Source organism: Anabrus simplex, chromosome 4 (genome assembly GCF_040414725.1).
Source record: "Anabrus simplex isolate iqAnaSimp1 chromosome 4, ASM4041472v1, whole genome shotgun sequence".
Classification (NCBI taxonomy): Eukaryota; Metazoa; Arthropoda; class Insecta; order Orthoptera; family Tettigoniidae; genus Anabrus; species Anabrus simplex.
In genome coordinates this window covers 374,651,453-374,670,425 of record NC_090268.1, presented here as the reverse complement: position 1 = coordinate 374,670,425, position 18,973 = coordinate 374,651,453, and the positions used below count along the sequence as shown (strand labels likewise).

Genomic DNA, 18,973 nt, shown 5'->3' with positions numbered 1-18,973 from the left:
ACCTGAGCCACGGAGTAAGTAAAGATTGGCAGTGAGCCTAATGGGAGTGGACGCGCATTAACAAATTATACGACTGAATAATTGAAAAGTGCAGTCCAAACACCGCCTACGCGCGTGGACTAGGGTTTATTTTGCTAGAACACTCCTTTTCTCCAATGGCCTTAACTACGCCAATAGACTATCTATATATATATATTTCCATAACGTGGGGAATTATGGAGCGCACTCGCGTTGTGCAGGGACACGGCTCCTGGGCTTTAGCATTTGAGTGACCGATGTCTCCTTGATATCTTCGTCCTATTCAATAGAGTATTACATGAGGGTTGTGATAATCCCCATGCTAGTTAAAGATCCTAAGTTTCTAGACAGTCGTATGCCTAACGGATGGCCTCTGTAAGCTGTTCGAAAGGATGTTGAACGTCCGACTCGTTGGCTGAACGGTCAGCGTACTGGCCTTCGGTTCAGAGGGTCCCGGGTTCGATTCCCGGCCGGGTCGGGGATTTTAACCTTAATTGGTTAATTCCAATGGCACGGGGGCTGGGTGTATGTGTTGTGTTCATCATCATTTCATCCTCATCACGACGCGCAGGTCACCTACGGGTGTCAAATAGAAAGACCTGTACCTGGCGAGCCGAACCCGTCCTAAAAGCCATATGACATTTCATTTCAGGAGCCTGGAACTTCCAGTGGTTTTTTTTCTTTCGATATTTTAGCCGGGGGAACCTCAGCTCAGCATATCTGTCGACGTTGTTTCAGCTTCAGTTGCATTTCCTGTTTCTTTCTTTTTTTTTTTTTTTCTTTCCTCGAGAGAAAGGTGTCCTTTACACTATGACTTTCCTGTCCTCAATTCAAAAGTTCTTTCTTTCTGGTCTCAGTTCATTATTGTTCAATTGTTGGTAGGTGGTTTGAACTTTCTAGTCCTCTTCCGTGTATATTTTCTGGCCGTTAAACAGTGTAAAATGCCACCTTGTTTGTTATCGTCGTTTTGATTATCGAGTTTCTATTTGTTTTCTGCCGCTTTCTGTTCTTAATTAAACGTTCGCTGTGAATGATAGCAGAAAAGCGTGCTCACTGTGTGGATACAAAGACAAGGGGACATTTGAAATTCTCTTGTCATCTCTCATACTATGCTACTTTCTAGTTGGGCTCCAAACCAACTTCCATCAATAGCAGCACATTCCGATGGCACTCCAGTGCGTGTTTATTGCGTGCATGAGTCATTAAGTTCCTGTTTTGATACGAGTTCTGGAGCATGTAGCGGTAATGAACGAAGTGAAGTGACGTACCAACTCTCGACCTTGTCGAACTTCCGTTAGGGTACCAAGGCAGTCGTGGTTCAAATCGTGAACTGTGCATGTGGTATTTTTGAAATCAAGTCATGTCCATGTGGTTTGGGATCTACATTCGACGCCCTCCCGTGGTTATAAACACGATTTCAGCAGTCATGTGAAACTGCATGCTCTGAGTTTAAGTTCATTAATTTTTGAAACACACATGTTGTAATTGCGTTTCCAATATTATGACTACAGTGTTCGTATAAGTAATATACTGTTTGGGAGTGTGATTAACGTAGTAGCTTGGCTGCTGGCTTTCCTACCGGACGGCCGAGGTTTGATTCGTAGTCAATCCTGGATTGGAATTTTCATTTGAAAAACTACGCGGTGTCAGGAAGGCCATCCGACCTCAAACCCCCGGATAAAGCCTAAAATGAGCCAGATGGCTCCATTTACCCCAGAAATACGTGGCATAAACTGAAGAAGGTTTATGTAAATAATATACTGTTTTTATATTGTATCGTTCGTATATATTGCATCTGGTTTATATTAGAGTTTTGATTGAAATATTGTTTATTTGTAACAACTTGATAAGTAGTAATATTCTGGTTCGAACATAGGATGACCAATCCTTCCCCGAGACACCTAAAATTCCGCGTTTTGGCTTTCAGAATCCAGTGCTCAATAAACGGTCTGCATATTACAATTTCACGCGGTATATGTCACGGTACCTCAAACAAGTTTTCAGTACGCACTCTAGGCGTATGTTTGAGACGCATAGTGACTTTGAACCCATGGTTCTGGCTTGCCTATGATTAGTACCCACTGTGTGAGGAACACCACGGGATAGCGCGAGCCCTGTGGTTAGTACATTATGTGATGAACACCATAGGTTTGCGTTGCCTGTAAATGGCGCCGCAATGTGCAGAACACCATAGGTCTGTATTACATGTGCGAATTTCATTAGCTGTGAGTAGTACCATGATGTGTGGAATACCGCGAGTCTACGCTACTTTTGATTAGTACCGCAACATGCCCAGATACAATGGTTCTACTTTCCTAGCGATAAGTACCATTATGAGGGGCTGATGACTTGGATTTTGGACCCCTTTAGACTACAAGTATCATCGATTCAGTATCGTGCTATAGAAGCAGTCGCTTGGTCAGTAATACTATTGTTTTACGTAAGTTTCTGTGAATGTGAGGCATTGCGGGTCGGATCCACTGATTGTTTTAAGTGATCCATCCATCCATCCTTCGTCCTCACGTTTTGTGAATTCTGGTCAGTGGGAGGATTTTGTTTGGGCTTTTAATTTGTCATTACATTTCGTCTCATTTTGTACTATTAGGGCCCGATGGCCTAGATGTTAGGTCCCTTTAAACAAGCATCACCACTAAATATGTGATAGTGTTGTATGTCTTCAACATGTAATTAATGGTACACATTCAGAATGTCAGATTTGCTTTTGTTAACGTTGATAAATAAAGGTTAGCTTTATGAGAAATTGTCTGGAGACTGAAGTGGAATTTTAGTACGGGTAACTTGAAAAGTTTCCAAACCCTGTATCACGCCAAAATGTCAACATAAAAATGTCAAAAGAGAGTACAGAAATGTCAAAGCAGTATTGTTCGCATTTCAAAAAGATCACTGTGATCTTTTATCTATATCCATGCCTTCCTGGCAGAAGTTCAACCCTTGACTTACAATTCTGGTGTATATTTGATTCATGTGCTTGATAGGTTAGCAGTAGATTGTTGGCTAGTACTGTGACATCAATAAGTTTTGAAAATGGCATAATATAACTATAAACAACTGTGAATAGGGCATATTCTACAAAGCCATGGAGTGAGTGTCTCGGATAGTAGGCATAACACTGGCTCAGTGTGGTAGTATTTAAAGGTGTTCAGATATGCCAGCCTCATATCAGCATATTTACCAGCACATAAAAGAACCCCTGTGGCACAAAATTTTCTGCACCTCAGCATCTCCAAAAACGTGGGATGTAAAACTTGTAACAATATTTTTATTCTGTAAAGCAGTGTAGTTCCAGTTGTTAATAATAATAATAATAATAATAATAATAATAATAATAATAATAATAATAATAATAAAAATAAACTGGAAATTGCTGGGTGGAGGGGTTCTACTTCATTGTATTGATAGTTCTATGTTTCTTAAATGTCCTTTGTCTTTACAATTGTTAAAAAATTCCCCTGTATTGTAAAACAATCCCCTTGCGTTACCAGTCCCTCGGGGCCATCGACGTACAGAATGACCACTGCTCATCCAGAAGATTGCTGTTATGCATGAACAGCGCAACGACGAATCCTCTGCGGGCAATTATTCTTGGATTACTAGACCGGGGCAGCCATCTCACCGTCAGATAACTTCCCAATTGTAATCATGTAGGCTATGTAGACTGAGTGGACCTTGAACCAACCTTTAGGTCTAGGTAAAAATCCCTGAAGTCGGGAATCGAACACGGGACCTCTCAGTAAGAGGAAGACACGCTACCCTTACACCACGGGGCAGATTATCTTTCATTAAAAACTCCATTCAAGCTTTTTCATCTATTAATGTCATCCACGCCATCTCGAAACATACCACTTTGTTCAAGTTTCCATATTCGCACGGCCTTTGCACTTCAACTTCCATGCGAGTGATTCTTGATGGCTTATATATAAAGGAGTAGTTTGTGTTGTCATACTTGCGCAAACTTTGCTTTTTTTCTTTACAAAAATTGACGAGATCAACTATTCTTCCATAATCTATATACAGGGCAAGAGTTTTGTCTCTACATTGCTCAGAATTTTAAAAGGATGGTATTTCTGTATCGGTCGTGTCCACAGTAACAAGGAAATGCATTCTCAATTTTCCGTCGTCTCTGTATGTATGTAATGTAATGTAACGTCGGAGAATGATGCACTGCAATCTAGGCTATAAATAATAGTATTCACTGTGAGCGAAATGATAGTTACGGTGAAGGCGTAAAATGTAATACTCAAATACTTATGCTATTAATGGTCCTATCGATAAATACTGCGTAACTAAAATTATATATATATAATTAAATTTCCGTTCATTTATGTCTTGCCCAGTAGGTAAAAATGTATAACAGAGCGATTAAAATTTTTGTTGCTAAATTCGTATTAATGTCGAACCATGAGAAAAGGGGTGAACGGAATTTAATGAAAATCGGTGTATAAGGTCGGAGAATAAGGAACTACAGTCTATGCTATGAATAATTTTATTCACACTGTATAAAATGGGTAGTGTAGGGGAAGCGCCTAAAATGTAATTGGTCCTATCAAAAAGTGCTACAGTACATTACAAACGTTATAGAGAATGCCATTTCTGAACATTTATGCCTTATAGAATTTTACCGTACCGACTATGATTATAAAATTCATGAATTTAAACTTTTGTTGCGTAGTCCATATCAACGTTGAGCATTGCTAACATGGAACTATTGTTCAGTCGTGTTAACTGGCGATGGATTTTGTCACGATTGTCTTAAGGTGTAAAACCGCGTGGTCTTCGGTACATATTGACAAGGAACATTATGAAGGTGATTATTAAAAATGAAAAACGTAAAGGAACGATCGCTTGAAGAATAAGACAAGAGGGAGTCATGAAAGAAGGAAGGAGTCCCTTTACATGAGGGGCCCTAATATCACAGAGTTGGAAGAAAACTAAATGTGAAGGCCTACAAAATCGAAAGCTCATAAAACAGATCAACAATAACATTACATTGACTATGTTTGTTGTCATAGGTTATGATTTTCAATACATTGTATATTTGAAATTTATTAAGTGAAGACCGGTTTAGACTCCCTTGGAGTAATCATCAGTTCTTGCAGAATAATTAAATCAAAGGGGATCTGATAACAATCATCATGAGGATTGCCTAAATACATCTCAATAGGTTGACATAAAACATAATAGACAAATTATATACACAATGACATGAAACGCTTGACACTTTACGAAAGTTCTTGTATCTGGGTTAAAAATACTGTTGTGTGTTTGTAGAACATGGAACAGACTTGTCGGTCTTGTACTTTTGTACAAAAGCACGGCAAGATTACATGACCTAGAGCAAAGCAATTTCTATATTTGTCATATGTTTCATAGTCAAATGTGTTTTATTTCAACTAGTTAATATGTTTTCAAGTTGATTGAAACAAGACCAACAAGTCTGTTCCGTGTTCTACAAACACACGGCAGCATTTTTAACCCAGATCCAAGAACTTTCTTAAAGTGCCAAACATTTAATGTCATTGTGTATATAATTTGTCATTATGTTATGTGTCATCCTATTTATATGTATTTAGGCAATTGTCTTTGTGTATATAATTTTGTCATTATGTTGTATGTCAACCTATTGAGATGTATTTAGGCAATCCTCATGATGATATCAAATTCCCTTTGATTTACTTATTCTTCAAGAACTGATGATGACTCCAAGGGATTCACAACTAAGTATTTTTTATTTTCCACATTGTCGATACATTAGTTGCTTAAGGCAACTTGATAAGTGGTACATGTTTCGTATTTTATTAACATCTTCAGCCACATAACACTGTTTAGATGAAAAATCCATATGTTGACAAAGTATCATTGTTTCGAGAGAGAAAGTGTCCTTAAAAGTAGCATAACATTCGCTACCTGGGTGTCGTGAAGACTGGTCTGTCTGGAAGCCCTTGAACAGACTGAGGACAGGAGTGGGCAGATCCAAAGTCAACCTAGCAAGACGGGGCTATATTGATGCTAGCAACAAATAGCATACGCTATTTTTAAGGACACTTTCTCTCTCGAAGCATTGATACTTTGTCAATATATGAATTTTTCATCTCAACAGTGTTATGTGGCTGAAGATGTTAATAATATACAAAACATGTACCATTTTTAACCAATAAGTTGCCTTAAGCAACTAATGTATCAACAAGGTGGAAAATAAAAAATACTTAGTTGTGAATCTGTTATAGTGCGGTACGGATCATGAAGTTGATTTTATGGACTTCAAGGGAGTCAAAACCGGTCTTCGCTTAATAAATTTCAAATATTTTACATTGTGTTGAATGGTGGAACATCCCTCAAATCCTATTATATTGTTTGTTGTGATGTCCTTTATCTCATCTGCTGCCTCTCACCTCCAACAGATGGGAATACTGCTGTGTCCCGAGTAGAACAGCCTGCCTGAATAATGACTGAAAGTACCTGGGAAGTTAGATAACTTTGAACATGTTATATGATTGTCTCTTCATTGATGGGTATTGTAGCTAGTCGTTATATAACAGAGCATACTGAGCCATCTAGTGACTAAAGCGCCTGGCTTAGTAGCTTTGATGGTAGAGTATTGGCCTTCTGAGCCTAGCGTAAGGTATTATTCATTGTGACAAGAGGGTACTGTTTCCTCAATAGTGCAACAGTCAATTGAATTCAAACCTTCGACATTATTACAATAGTTATAGTTGATCGTGGTCACTTGAAACATAGCAAAGTCTTTGAGAAATTTAAAGTTTCCCTGCAGTTTCTCATTTCACTCAGCAGAAACTTGAAAGAATAGCCAAACATTAGAGTTATGTGAACTTGCAGATTTTTACTGAATCACTGGATTGGTATTCGGATGAGTTCTGTGAAATAAATGTACTGTAGGTTGATAGAACTTTTTTGAATGAGATTCCAGCATATCTGCTTGTTGAGAAATTTAGGAAAGTAGGTTTGTGGCCAAGAATTTTTGTCTTTTTTTTTTTTTTTTTGGCATTAGTAAAATAGGGCTGGGGTTGTTTAATAATGCATGAATGAAACTTGGGAGTTTTACTAATGAGCACTGAACATGAAAGAATGTAGCAAATTTAGACATGATTACATTTTTCTTTCTCATCCTTACAACATTTATAGAAATGCATTTTTCATCAAGGATCCATTAGAAAGCTCTTAAATTGCTCAAAGAAATATCACGCCATGATATAAAAGCTATGAATTTGACATCAAAATAAGTAGTAGTACTAAAAGCAAACAACTAGAAAATGGGAAGGATAATGAACAGAAAGTATTATATGATGTGAAGACCTTAGAAAGAAGGAAAAGATCACTAAAGGGTGAATTATATAAAGCTGTCAAAACTTTTGATACATAGATTAGGCATTGAAGGCCCCTAAATTGTTCCATACTTTTGAAAATATTGTTTTTTAAATAATTTAAAATCTTATATTAAAAGTACTAATTTTTCTCTGAATTGTATGTTTCACTTTTGATGCTATGTTTTTTTTATTAGTTCTGAACGTGTAACTGTAAACGAGAGTTTATCATTCAGTTTTAGTAAGAAGTATACATTTATTTTATGGGATACTGTACACCAGCAACCTTTGTAAAGAGTTAATCATAAGTATTATTGGTGAGTATCATGATTATTAATTTCTGCTTCAACGTAGATCAATTTTATTTCACCAGGTATCTTTCTTCCTTTCAGTTCTAAAGCTTTTGAAGATTCAAGAGTAACTTCAAATTTGTTGTTCTGGTGCTTTGGGCTTTTGTCGCATCCTGGGTTTATGAGTGTGTGAAGTTTTGCCATCGTTCCAGTATGTCTAGGCTGACTGAGAGTGGAGGGAAAAGCAAGAGTATTTACACTCGGCAGTCAGACTGCAGAGGGAAAGTACTGCCCTCAGGGGTAGAGTGGGGTTCTCTTTGTCCTTTTTGTTCTAGTTGCCAGACGTTTGATAGCGGTAATCCCTCATATCTTTTGAAGTTATTGGGGTATTTTTCCTGTGAAAGTTCGAGGCTAGTACAGTAGAGTCCTGAACACTTGGCCTAATGTAGACTAAAGGGTGGCAGAGTTTGTGAAAATGCCGGGTTATCAGGAATGGGGTTAAAAAAGAATAAGTACCAGTGTTTCCTTGGAAAATACAGTACTGTACTTGTATGTATTGTTTGCATGAGAATACAACAGAGAATAAACTGCCTAAATACCCTTAAAAAAAGGTAAAGTACATAATTTATGAAGGCATCCGAGCCTTTACTACATGAAAATTGATGAATACACAGTGTATAGTAATATTGACCTGATAAGACAGACCTCAGAAAAATACTTTATGAAGGCATAAAGCTGTCTACAATGAAAAATTAACTAGCTGACTTTGCAAAAACTGGCTACCTTTTTTTAAAGAAATGTGTAATGTCCTGTAGTCTTTCGCACTGCACTCTACGTTTTGCTGCAAACAATATTGGAAGTTACAGTATTCTGAATTGTAAAAACCGAAAGGCTGGATCACAAAGTGAGTAGCCTAATGATGTATGGAATGACAAAATGAGGTTTAAAAAAAAAAAAAATGGCAGCATACTTGGGGATTGATTGTAAATAAGGTAAGCTAGGCTGTGAGTATGCTTTGAACTAAATAAATTAGGTGCATTCAGAAAAGAGTATTTCTGTATCTAATGGATGGCACTCACATTCAGTATATTATTACTATGGGCTGGATTATTTAAAAATGCATATTTTGAACGTTAGTGCATATACAGATATATTTTTCTCTTATGTGTGATCGATTATCTAAGATTTCTGAACGAAATGAAAATCTAATGAACTGTATATGTTTTACATCCCTTAGCAACACGAGAAACCTTCCCTGATGAAGGAAAATGCTTTCAGTGTTGCAATAAAAGCAGGTATATGGGTAATGATCATTTTCACAACAGCTATTTCCTTCTTTCTGACAATCCTTCCTTATAGTAGCCTCTCAAGGTTTGCTTAAACAAGTACGTTCATCTGTTAACTTGCTCTTCGTCTATTGCAGTGTTTTTACAAAATTAAAATGTAAAAATGCCTAAAGATAAGAGCTCTGGGTCTTTTTTAATTAAATTGTGGACATCAGGCAATAGTAACTATACAAGTGAGGGTGATTTAGCGTACTGCCAAGTGTGCGACAAGAGTGTAAAATGTGATAAAAATTTCAAACTGAACACTATTCGAAAACAACTTCACATCTCAGATCAAAAGAACAGAGTAAGAATATGCAACACTACTTTTAACCGATGTGGAAACACAGCGCGAGGTTAGTACATTTTCCTCTGATATTTGTAAAACTTTTGTATGAAGGTTGAATAATACACATCTACGCTGGTTTCTTGAAAAGTATTGTGCTAATCAAAGGATACCAAATGAATCTACCCTTAGCAAGAACTATTTACTTTCAATGCACGCTTCTGTCGTGGATTCAATATGATCTGATATAGGAGAGAACTGTGTCTGGATATCGGTAGATGAAACAACTTCATAGTGGGTAAATTATGTCCAGAAGAATCCAGCAAACTGAGTTTACTTTCGTGCAAAGTGCTAGAAAAATCCAACAACACTACAGTTGGAAGATTTGTTAACGATTCCGTGCGACTTCTCTGGCTTAGAGAATTGGAGAGTGGTTGTTACAAAGTGCGCCTTTTAGTCATAGATGCAGCTTCATATATGATGAAAGCTGGTCAGTCTCTTGGAGTATTTTTTCCAAATTGCATCTATGTCTTATGTTTGGCCCATGGATGGCATTGTATTGCAGAAAAGATACGTACTCTTTCAATCTGTCAACAAAGTATTTTCAGGTGGGGAAAATTCTGTGTACAGCTGTACAAAACTCATCTGCCTCAGGTTTCTTTTCCATCAGAACCTGTTCTAACAAGATGGGGAACTTGGTTATCCGCAGTATCATTCTACCAGGAGAACTTTAATCAGGTGAAAGGTGTAGTTAAAATTATTGGTAATAGTCATACTGTGTATGTCCGTGAAGCAAAATGCGCATTTGAATCTGAAACTGTATATAAATATCAGTTTCGTCCATGTACATGATTAGTCACTTTCGAAGGCGATTAAGGGCTTAGAAACTTGCGGTGCACCCCTACACAAATCCCTTCAGTTAATTCAAAACACCTGTTAGTTCTTTAAATGGTGTCCATGGTGAAACTGTAGAAAAAGTTAAAAGGAAACTCAGTGTGGAGTTGGACTCAAACCCAGGACTGAAGGAGATTCAATCCATAAGCAACTATGTAAGTGGAATCGGGCAGTCTTTGCCAGAAGAATATTCCAAGCAGTCGTTGCCAGTGTACATGTATTGCCCAGTTATGTCCGTCGACTTAGAACAATCATTTTCAGCGTATAAATTAATTCTGTCCGACAACTGAAAGTCATTTATCCGTGAAAACATAAACTGTAGATAACCTACTGCCATGCATCATTTGCAAAGAATGAAACATGTTTATCAATTTAACACTTAGTTGAAATTAAATAATGTATTTGGTAAGTGTATTTTGTTTTATTTTTAGTGCATATTTTCAACGTTTAAGTGATTATGTGTATTGTAGTTTTTAGTGCATATGAATCTTGGCCCTAATTATTATAGGTCAAATAGATCGGATTATGTCATTAAGAAAGAAGGTAAATGAACACAAGCAATTCAGTGTCCACAATACAGCACAGAAATCTGATAACTCTGATAAACAATAACTGAAAATGTTGGTTAAACAAGTGCAGCCCAGTATGAAAAGACAAACACTATTATTATTATTGTATCAGAAATATAATTTACACAGTTCAGTTATGCATACTAAACTACATAACAAACTATAACACAGATAAAAATCAAAGCACTTCACACCGATCTCGATCAGAACCTAGCAATATCAAGTGCATTCCGTGTTGCGTGATAAAGACCTCATCTTCAGTGCAGGAAAATGGACACAATGAACATTGGAGCGCATACTGTATGCTGCATAGTTTATTCTTTGCCACAGTCACATTTGATGTTGCTAGCATCAATATAGCCCCATCTTGCTAGGTTGACTTTGGATCTGCCCACTCCTGTCTTCAGACTGTTCAATGACTTCCAGACAGACCAGTCTTCATGACACCCAGGTGGCGAATGTTATGCAAATGTCATCAGTCCTGGGATGGCAGGGACCTTGGCTTTCCAAAGCTGTACTCTTGCATTGTCAGGAGATCCAGTTAGTTCCTCAGATGTTCATAGAAAACTTTTTCTTTACTTCATTCTCCGAGCTTGGAGATGTGTGGCCATGCAGGGTTGAGTACTTTGTTGCTCCACTCTAGTCCCCTCCTTGTCTGCTGCTACTTTCCTTTGAATACAAGGTGGAGCAATCCCTGCAAGACATTAGAGTTTGTCAACTGGAGTAGGCTGTAAGCATCCAGTCACTACCCTGCATGTCTCATTGAGGGCCACATCAAGCTGTCTGGCTGGCATGGAATGAGGAATACCAGACAGGGCGTGCATATTCTCTGACAGAGTAACAGTGCCGTTGCAGATATAAGTAAACCATTGAGCTGCTTAATACGGTAGATCCATCTGCATACCAAATCAAAACCAATATTATATGTAGTGTTCTAAAAAGAAAGAAGCCATGATTATTTGAATCCGGGCTATGATGCCAGTTAATAGCCTCTCCAACTGGTGGCTCATCATTATGCTGCTGTATTATACCATACATAGAATCCATCCTCATTCCTAGTCTAATAAAAGTACATCATCTTATTCACATTTCCTCTGAAAGAAGTGAAACAGGCATCGTATCGTAGCAATCTGATTACTCAACAAGGTCTTAAATTGGGTTCTCACCTGAAATGATGTATACTGATGTATGTTATACCGGTACCTTTGTTTCTTGTTGTGTGCTGTAATAAATTGTACTGTATGGTTATACATATGGTTCATTGTGTCCAATATCACTTTTAAAAAAAACAAATCTTCCAGGAGGTATTAAATTTCAAATTCTCATCTCTCTCTTGTAATCTGGTAAGTTATTTTAATTTTTCCTTTGTTTTGCAGGAGAATCAGGATTAGGCAAATCGACTCTCATAAACTCCATGTTCCTGGCAGATATTTATTCAAACGAGTATCCAGGACCATCTCATCGTATCAAAAAGACAGTTCAAGTCGAGACGAGTAAGGTTCTCCTGAAAGAAAATGGAGTAAATCTTACTCTAACAGTAGTGGATACTCCTGGTTTTGGTGATGCAGTGGACAACAGCAACTGGTAGGTTTTTTATTTACTTGAGCCTTTTGCAGAATGATTATTTTTGGTGATGATGATTAATTTCTACCTTCTCTTTTCTAGTTGGCAGCCTATAATTGACTACATTGAATCCAAATACGAAGAGTACCTAAATGCTGAGTCTCGAGTCAATAGAAAAACACTTTTGGACAATAGAGTTCACTGTTGTCTCTACTTTATAGCACCCTCAGGACATGGACTTAAACCATTAGATGTTGAGTTTATGCAGAGACTTCATGACAAAGTAAATATCATTCCAGTTATTGCAAAGTCTGATACAATGACTCCTGACGAATGCAGTCATTTTAAGAAACAAGTAAGTTGCTCCATTGTATCTTGAATATTCATTCATGATCTGGTTTATAAAAAGTTTTTTGTTTTTAAATTGGCAAAAAGGGGTGGAAAATAACAACTTGTATGTCTGTTAACAAAGAACCTACAATAGTTACATCTCCCTTTTGTGGATCAGTGGTAAAGTGCTGGCCTCTGGATCTCAGGATTGCAGGTTCAAATCTGACAAAATTAATCAGATTTATACAACATGGCAAAAAAGTCCAATTCACACTTCATGTTGTATGATGTCAGCATGTAATTGATTCATGGTGACATGTTTGGTGTTCACCCGATAAAATTAATTCAAACACTCAGCCATAGATTGCTCGACAGAGAACCATATCTCTGCCATTTGGTGAGTAAAACAGAATGTCGGAATTGACATATAGGAAGTTTAGATGGTGTCAAATCAAAATGCCTGCACTCAGTAACTGAGATCATAAATTACTATCAAATCAGTGTTCAGAGTCACAATAGACAAGAACATTAGTTAGCCCATCAAAGTGTACAAATCAAGAAACTGTACTCTTTTTTTTTTTTACACTTTTCAAAGAACTTGCTCTAAGCAATAATAGCATTAATAGTATTATTAATTACTAGCGGAAGTACCCGTTCTTCATATGGCTTTATGAAAAAGGATTAAAGTGGTTAAATTAAGCTCACCTGCAAGTATATGTCTTTCTTATAGCACGCTCTTCTAGATCTTTTCATTGTGTACATAAATATATAGGTCATACCCACTTGACACTCAAGGGAGGTTGCACAGGAAGGATTACAGGAGAAGCATGGCATGAAATGCTGGACTCAGCTCGGAGCCCGTGGTCATCATGCCACATCTTACAATGAAATATATGGAAAGACTTGCCTATAAATAAAAACGGGATACTCTAAAGAATATAATAATAATAAACATAACTGAATAAGAGATGAGAATTCTGATACTGTGTAAAATGAAATTTGAAATTTGTATCTACTAAATATGAATACCAAACCTACAAAATATGAAAAAGATAGAAACACGGTAGGCCTATATAAATATAGTACAGTGACATTGATAATGGCACAAAAGGATGTGTATTACAAACCCACTAAATATGAATCCTAAACAAACACAATATTAAAAAGATAGCACCGAATATAAATATAATACAATAACAGTGATAGTGAAAATGGCTGAATAAATAAAGTACAGTAACAGCTCACACCAGATGTCAAATATGGATAAGCACACTTAGCACTCTCAACAACAAAATTGTACCCTCCAAATGCTTTCTGCAAAATGGCATGCTCATTCTCCAGCTGGCCTGTTAACAAACAGACGACTTCACTCAAATGATGATGAACATGGTGTAACATGACCCTTGCTTACAGTACATGCAAAATTTGTAGCCTATTCATTAGTGAGGTGACCACAGCCAAAAATACGAGAAAGCTGAATTTTCTGGAAAACCATTGAAGTTACAAAGAGAATGCACATGATGTTTCTTGTAGAAACATTAATTTCAGGGACTCAGGGTGCTCTTCGTTTCTGTATACTGTAGGACAAAGTGTTCACTCGTTATTTTAGTTGATTGCCCAAATTTACGACATACCCTCTAGATTCCCTGCTAGTTCAAAAACTGTGAAATATATCAATCAAAAGTATTGCTTGCATGACTTGGGATTTTAAGTCATATCCTTACCAAATTTTAGCTCGGTCAGTCCAGTAGTGTTTGTTTGTTTGTTTGTTTGTTTGTTTGTTTGTTTGTTTGTTTGTTCCATTTAGACCAAACAGCCAGACACTACCTCATTTATAGTATAGATGATAATGATTATTATTTTAGTTGTGCCTGTCCAGATCAAGCCATTCCTGATCTAGTCAGTGCCCCCAGCTAACCAGAGAATCACTGATCATGAACCTGAACAGAATTTACTTGCTGTTGGTCAGTCAGTTTCTTTTCGCTCCTCCAGCCAACAACATCCAGCCTACCCATTTAAGTGCTGACTATGGCCATAGTTGCTTAACTTCTAACATCTCTTGAAATCTGGTGTTCACAACATTGGCTAATGATAATTAAGATGATGGAATTACTTGTTAAATGTATTATTATTACCATCTTCTCTGTTTCTAATGTAGAAATGGTGGTTCATTGAGCAAAAGTTGTATTCTACCTTGAGTAGTCATGTTCTGTTTAAAAATATGCTGAATAAGGCAACAGATGAAGCAGGAAAAAAGGAAGGAAGAATGACTTCTCTTGCTTTGGAAGAAAGTCGCATCCGGACGAGATTTTTGAAACAGAATCATCACAAAATCAAGGCATATAAACTACAGGCTTGATTCCTTTTGATGAAAGTCACACAGTCAAACGGACACTGAAAATATATTGTTTCTGAAACAACTCATTTGTATCTCCTGACCTTTTAATTCTTAACTGATGGCTTAATTATGCTATACTGTAATGTTATCTAATTTAAAGTACAAGTTGTGTGTAGAAGTGTAGTCATGTGTTTATTTTATATTTTAGATCTTAAATGAAATTTCGCAACACAAGATCAAAATCTATGAGTTCCCTGATTCAGAAGATGAAGAGGAATTTAAAATCAACAAGAGCCTTAAAGACCGTGTACCTTTTGCAGTGGTTGGCTCAAATACGGTAATAGAAGTCGATGGAAAGAAACTACGTGGCCGAAAATATCCATGGGGTGTGGCCGAAGGTAATAAATGACTGTCTGTTCTGACTTCATTATAACTTTTTTTTTTAAATAATAAGTTTAGTGTTTGGAGTATCTCAAAGTTGCATTTGTATGACAAATAAATAATATTCTTTCATGGATATTCTGTAATTCTTTTCTTCGGTTTTCAGTTGAGAATCTTGAACATTGTGACTTCATAGCGCTACGAAATATGCTCATTCGAACACATCTCCAAGACTTAAAAGATGTTACCAACAATGTTCATTACGAAAACTTCCGTTGTAGGAAACTTGCAGGGTTAGGAACTGATGGAAAGCCTTCCAGGATATCAAACAAGTAAGTTTTATCATATGTCTAAAAATATGGGGTAAATTATTTTCATTTCATGTGCCTTCCTCATTAATTTGTGCATATCCTAAGACCAATGGTACAGTTGTGGATGAAAGTGTAGCTATATATACCAGTATATATTAAAATCACAGTAAAACTTTCTTCAAGGGATGCTGTGGTAACAGAGTATTAAGCAGGTGACAGCCAGATGCAGGAAGTGTAATAGATACAAAACATGTTAACATTTATTTTCCTCTACTAGCATCATTACAGCAATGCACTTGTGATGATTGAATCACGATTCTTTATCATTGTTCTTATGATGATTTAAATTCCTAATGAAGTGGAGAGGTGTTTCTGATTAAGAACAGCGTTTTCATTATGCTTCCCTAAGATTTCTAATTTACCCAACAAAGAAAGTACTTTCCAGACACACTTTTCAAATACAACATGAATTGAGAAGCATTGTATTTTCCAGAACAGGTGATTGAGAGGGTGGGGGGGGTGGTATTTATTCCTTTAGAACAACTATCCAAAGTCACGGGTTCCCATGAAACAAAGTATACCAAACTTTTTTTCATTTAACAAGGTTCCTTAAGGTCAGTGTCCATAAAGGTGGTTCCTCAAAATTGATATTGAGCCTTTTAAGGGCTCTAAGGCCATCTTGCATAAGGACTCTTTATTGAAACTTGAGTTTGAGGAACTTACAACACAGAAAACGATTGTTTCCTCTAGCACCTATTTTTCTACTGTTGATAGTTATATCAGACAGCTGCTACTTCTCTCTTTGTAATAAGGAACTGTAGGAGAATAGATCTCTCTTTTCTCACAGTCTACTTCAGTTGCCTGTCTGGAATATGTTTCAAAATGCACGATGGGATCCATAATCATTCCAGTCTTTGTTCTTGGTACAGTGGGTGCTTTCATTGACTGCTATACAGTGAACTTTGTTTACAGTTAGGCCTTTCTGTTGCAAGGAGGAAGCAACGGAAGTAATTCTGTGGTGTCTTAGATTATGCAAGTTTTCACCGTATGAGTTGGATCCCAAAGCGTGCAGGGGTTTCTGCCTCGCTGAGGCAATGCTGCTCACTGTCTCGAGATCTGCCTGGTATGGCTCTTACCGCGCATACATTTGCCTGTATTTTTATTGCTTCTCTCTATTCAGCAGGTAGTGGGACCAATATTTTGTAAAACTAGCGATAAAGGGTGGAATACTCAACAGATTAATGACCCTAACAAGAACAAGTGACAAAAATTTAACTTTCCTTCCAGGGATCGATGAAAATGAATTAAAAATATTCCATGAATGAAGTGTAATTGGAAGGGTTCAAGTGCAGTGCACAAGATATTTTTTAAAGGCTTTACATATGAGATGTGCAGGAACCTGAGAAAAGACATTATGTGGGATAGTGTATTAAAAGGGCCTGTATTATTAGGGTTTCTCTGCACTTCGGTGGATGCAGTGCAGTGAAACCTTATCAGGAAAAGAAATGATAAAATGATTTAGGTCAGTTTTCCATATTAATTCAGGGATGGTGAAAAAATAATTTTTCAGTGACATGTATAATTTTCTAAACAAGTAAATATTGCAAAAACTGTAGACTATATATATATACTGATGAACAAAAAACACATCAAACTTTGATTTTTTTCATAGTTTTTTTAAAGGTATCATTCATTACACCCTTGTTTGAGTTTAGGCTAGAACTGTGTGCTACAACAGTCTCGCGAGCCTTTGAAAAACTCAGACTTTCGGAGGCTTGTCTTGCTAATCCACTCGGTAAAGACTGAGCACAATAGGCTTGGATATGGCTCATACAGGCTCAAGACCACATAGACTCACTACCAGCTCATATGAAACGATTTGTTTGGCCACGTCCCATTCTCAGGTTCATACATCTTTAGGGTTTTGAGACACCTTTCAGGGTCAGTGCATGCTTCTAGGTATATGGGTTACAGGGATGTTGAGGACAGCATAAACACCCAGTCTTCAAGCCAAGGGAATTACCCATTTGAGATTAAAATCCCTGACAGGGCCAGGAATCAATCGAAGGCCGCTGTGCCAAAGAGCTGGGCATTTTACAAAGTGAAAGGATCGTTGAGGTTACAAATTGGACAACTCGTAAACATATTGGTTCAGCTCCGTGTTTCTCTGTATGAATTATGTTAGTAAGTGTTTGCAAGACTTTTTGATGCTATACTCTCAACAGGTATCTCTGGAAGTATCCCTGTTGAAGTTGGCGTACATAAAGGTTTAGCCATGAGCCCAATGCTATTCAATACGGTCGGTAACTACCTGACAGAGCAGCAGATATCAGAACTACCATGGACTCTCGTATATGCGGACATCATGCTAGTTCGTGAATCACGATGAGAGGTCGAGGCAGTCTTACAACGTTGGAGGGTAGCTAGCATTGGAGACAAATGGACCTAGAATTAGTCGTAAAAAAACAGAGTATATGTTCTGTAACTTTGCCAAAGCCAGAAGTTCAGTGTCCACCTAATACAGTCTACCTAGTGTGTGAATCACTGGTAATGACGGACGATGGAGGAGGAGGCTGATGATGATGATGATGATGTGAAGCACTGCATCAATGTTGGATGGACGAAATGGTATTTGCTAACAGGTGTGTCAAGCAGATACCTATAAAGCTGAAAGGCAAGACTGTCATCAGAACTGCCCTCATTTATGGCTCTGAATGTGGCCAAGACAAAAGAAGCATGATCAGCGAATAACACGTCACGGAGATGTGGATGCTGTGATGGTCAGCGGATGTCGCTCTGTCTGACTGATTGTGCAACAAGCATGTGCAAGGATCATTTAATACTGCCCCTATTGGTTATTTATTTATTTCGTTTGGCAAAAATAAGAATACACAGGAAACACACAAAAAACTTATATAAAATATTTACATGTCAGACTGTAGGTAATATTTGGTTTGTTAAAATACAATGTCCAGTGTACGCAGCCAGGTCACTACTTCTTCAGTGGCACTATGTATTTCTAGGGTAGATCCATGGAACCTTCTTCTTGGACACTCCATAGCAACATGCTGGATGGTCTGAGGCACGTTATCGCAGTCACACAGTGGACTCTTACTTTTTCCGCCATTTGAAGAGCCAGAATTTACATCATCCATGATTTGTCCTGATGCCCCTATCAGTAAGAAACCGGAGAAGAGAGGACGAGAATGTCTTGCAGCAATGTGGTGATGAACAGCCAGAACGACTTTGAAGAGAAACAGCATTCCAGTGCCACAGACATCAAACTGAAGGGAATACTCTCTTGAGGATCTGAAGAGCCAACTTGAGT

General features: G+C 37.5%; 1 protein-coding gene across 3 annotated transcripts in view; it reads left to right on the top strand.

Moving 5' to 3' along the window:
• Positions 1-18,973, top strand: part of pnut (septin 7-like protein pnut) — a 641,502-nt gene that overhangs the window by 502,484 nt on the left and 120,045 nt on the right. For all 3 annotated transcript variants that reach the window (XM_067145831.2, XM_067145829.2, XM_067145830.2), the window contains 4 exons: positions 12,099-12,306; positions 12,388-12,640; positions 15,162-15,351; positions 15,501-15,666. In XM_067145831.2, coding sequence (XP_067001932.2) covers positions 12,099-12,306; positions 12,388-12,640; positions 15,162-15,351; positions 15,501-15,666 — 817 coding nt within the window. The remainder of the gene's footprint in view (positions 1-12,098; positions 12,307-12,387; positions 12,641-15,161; positions 15,352-15,500; positions 15,667-18,973) is intronic.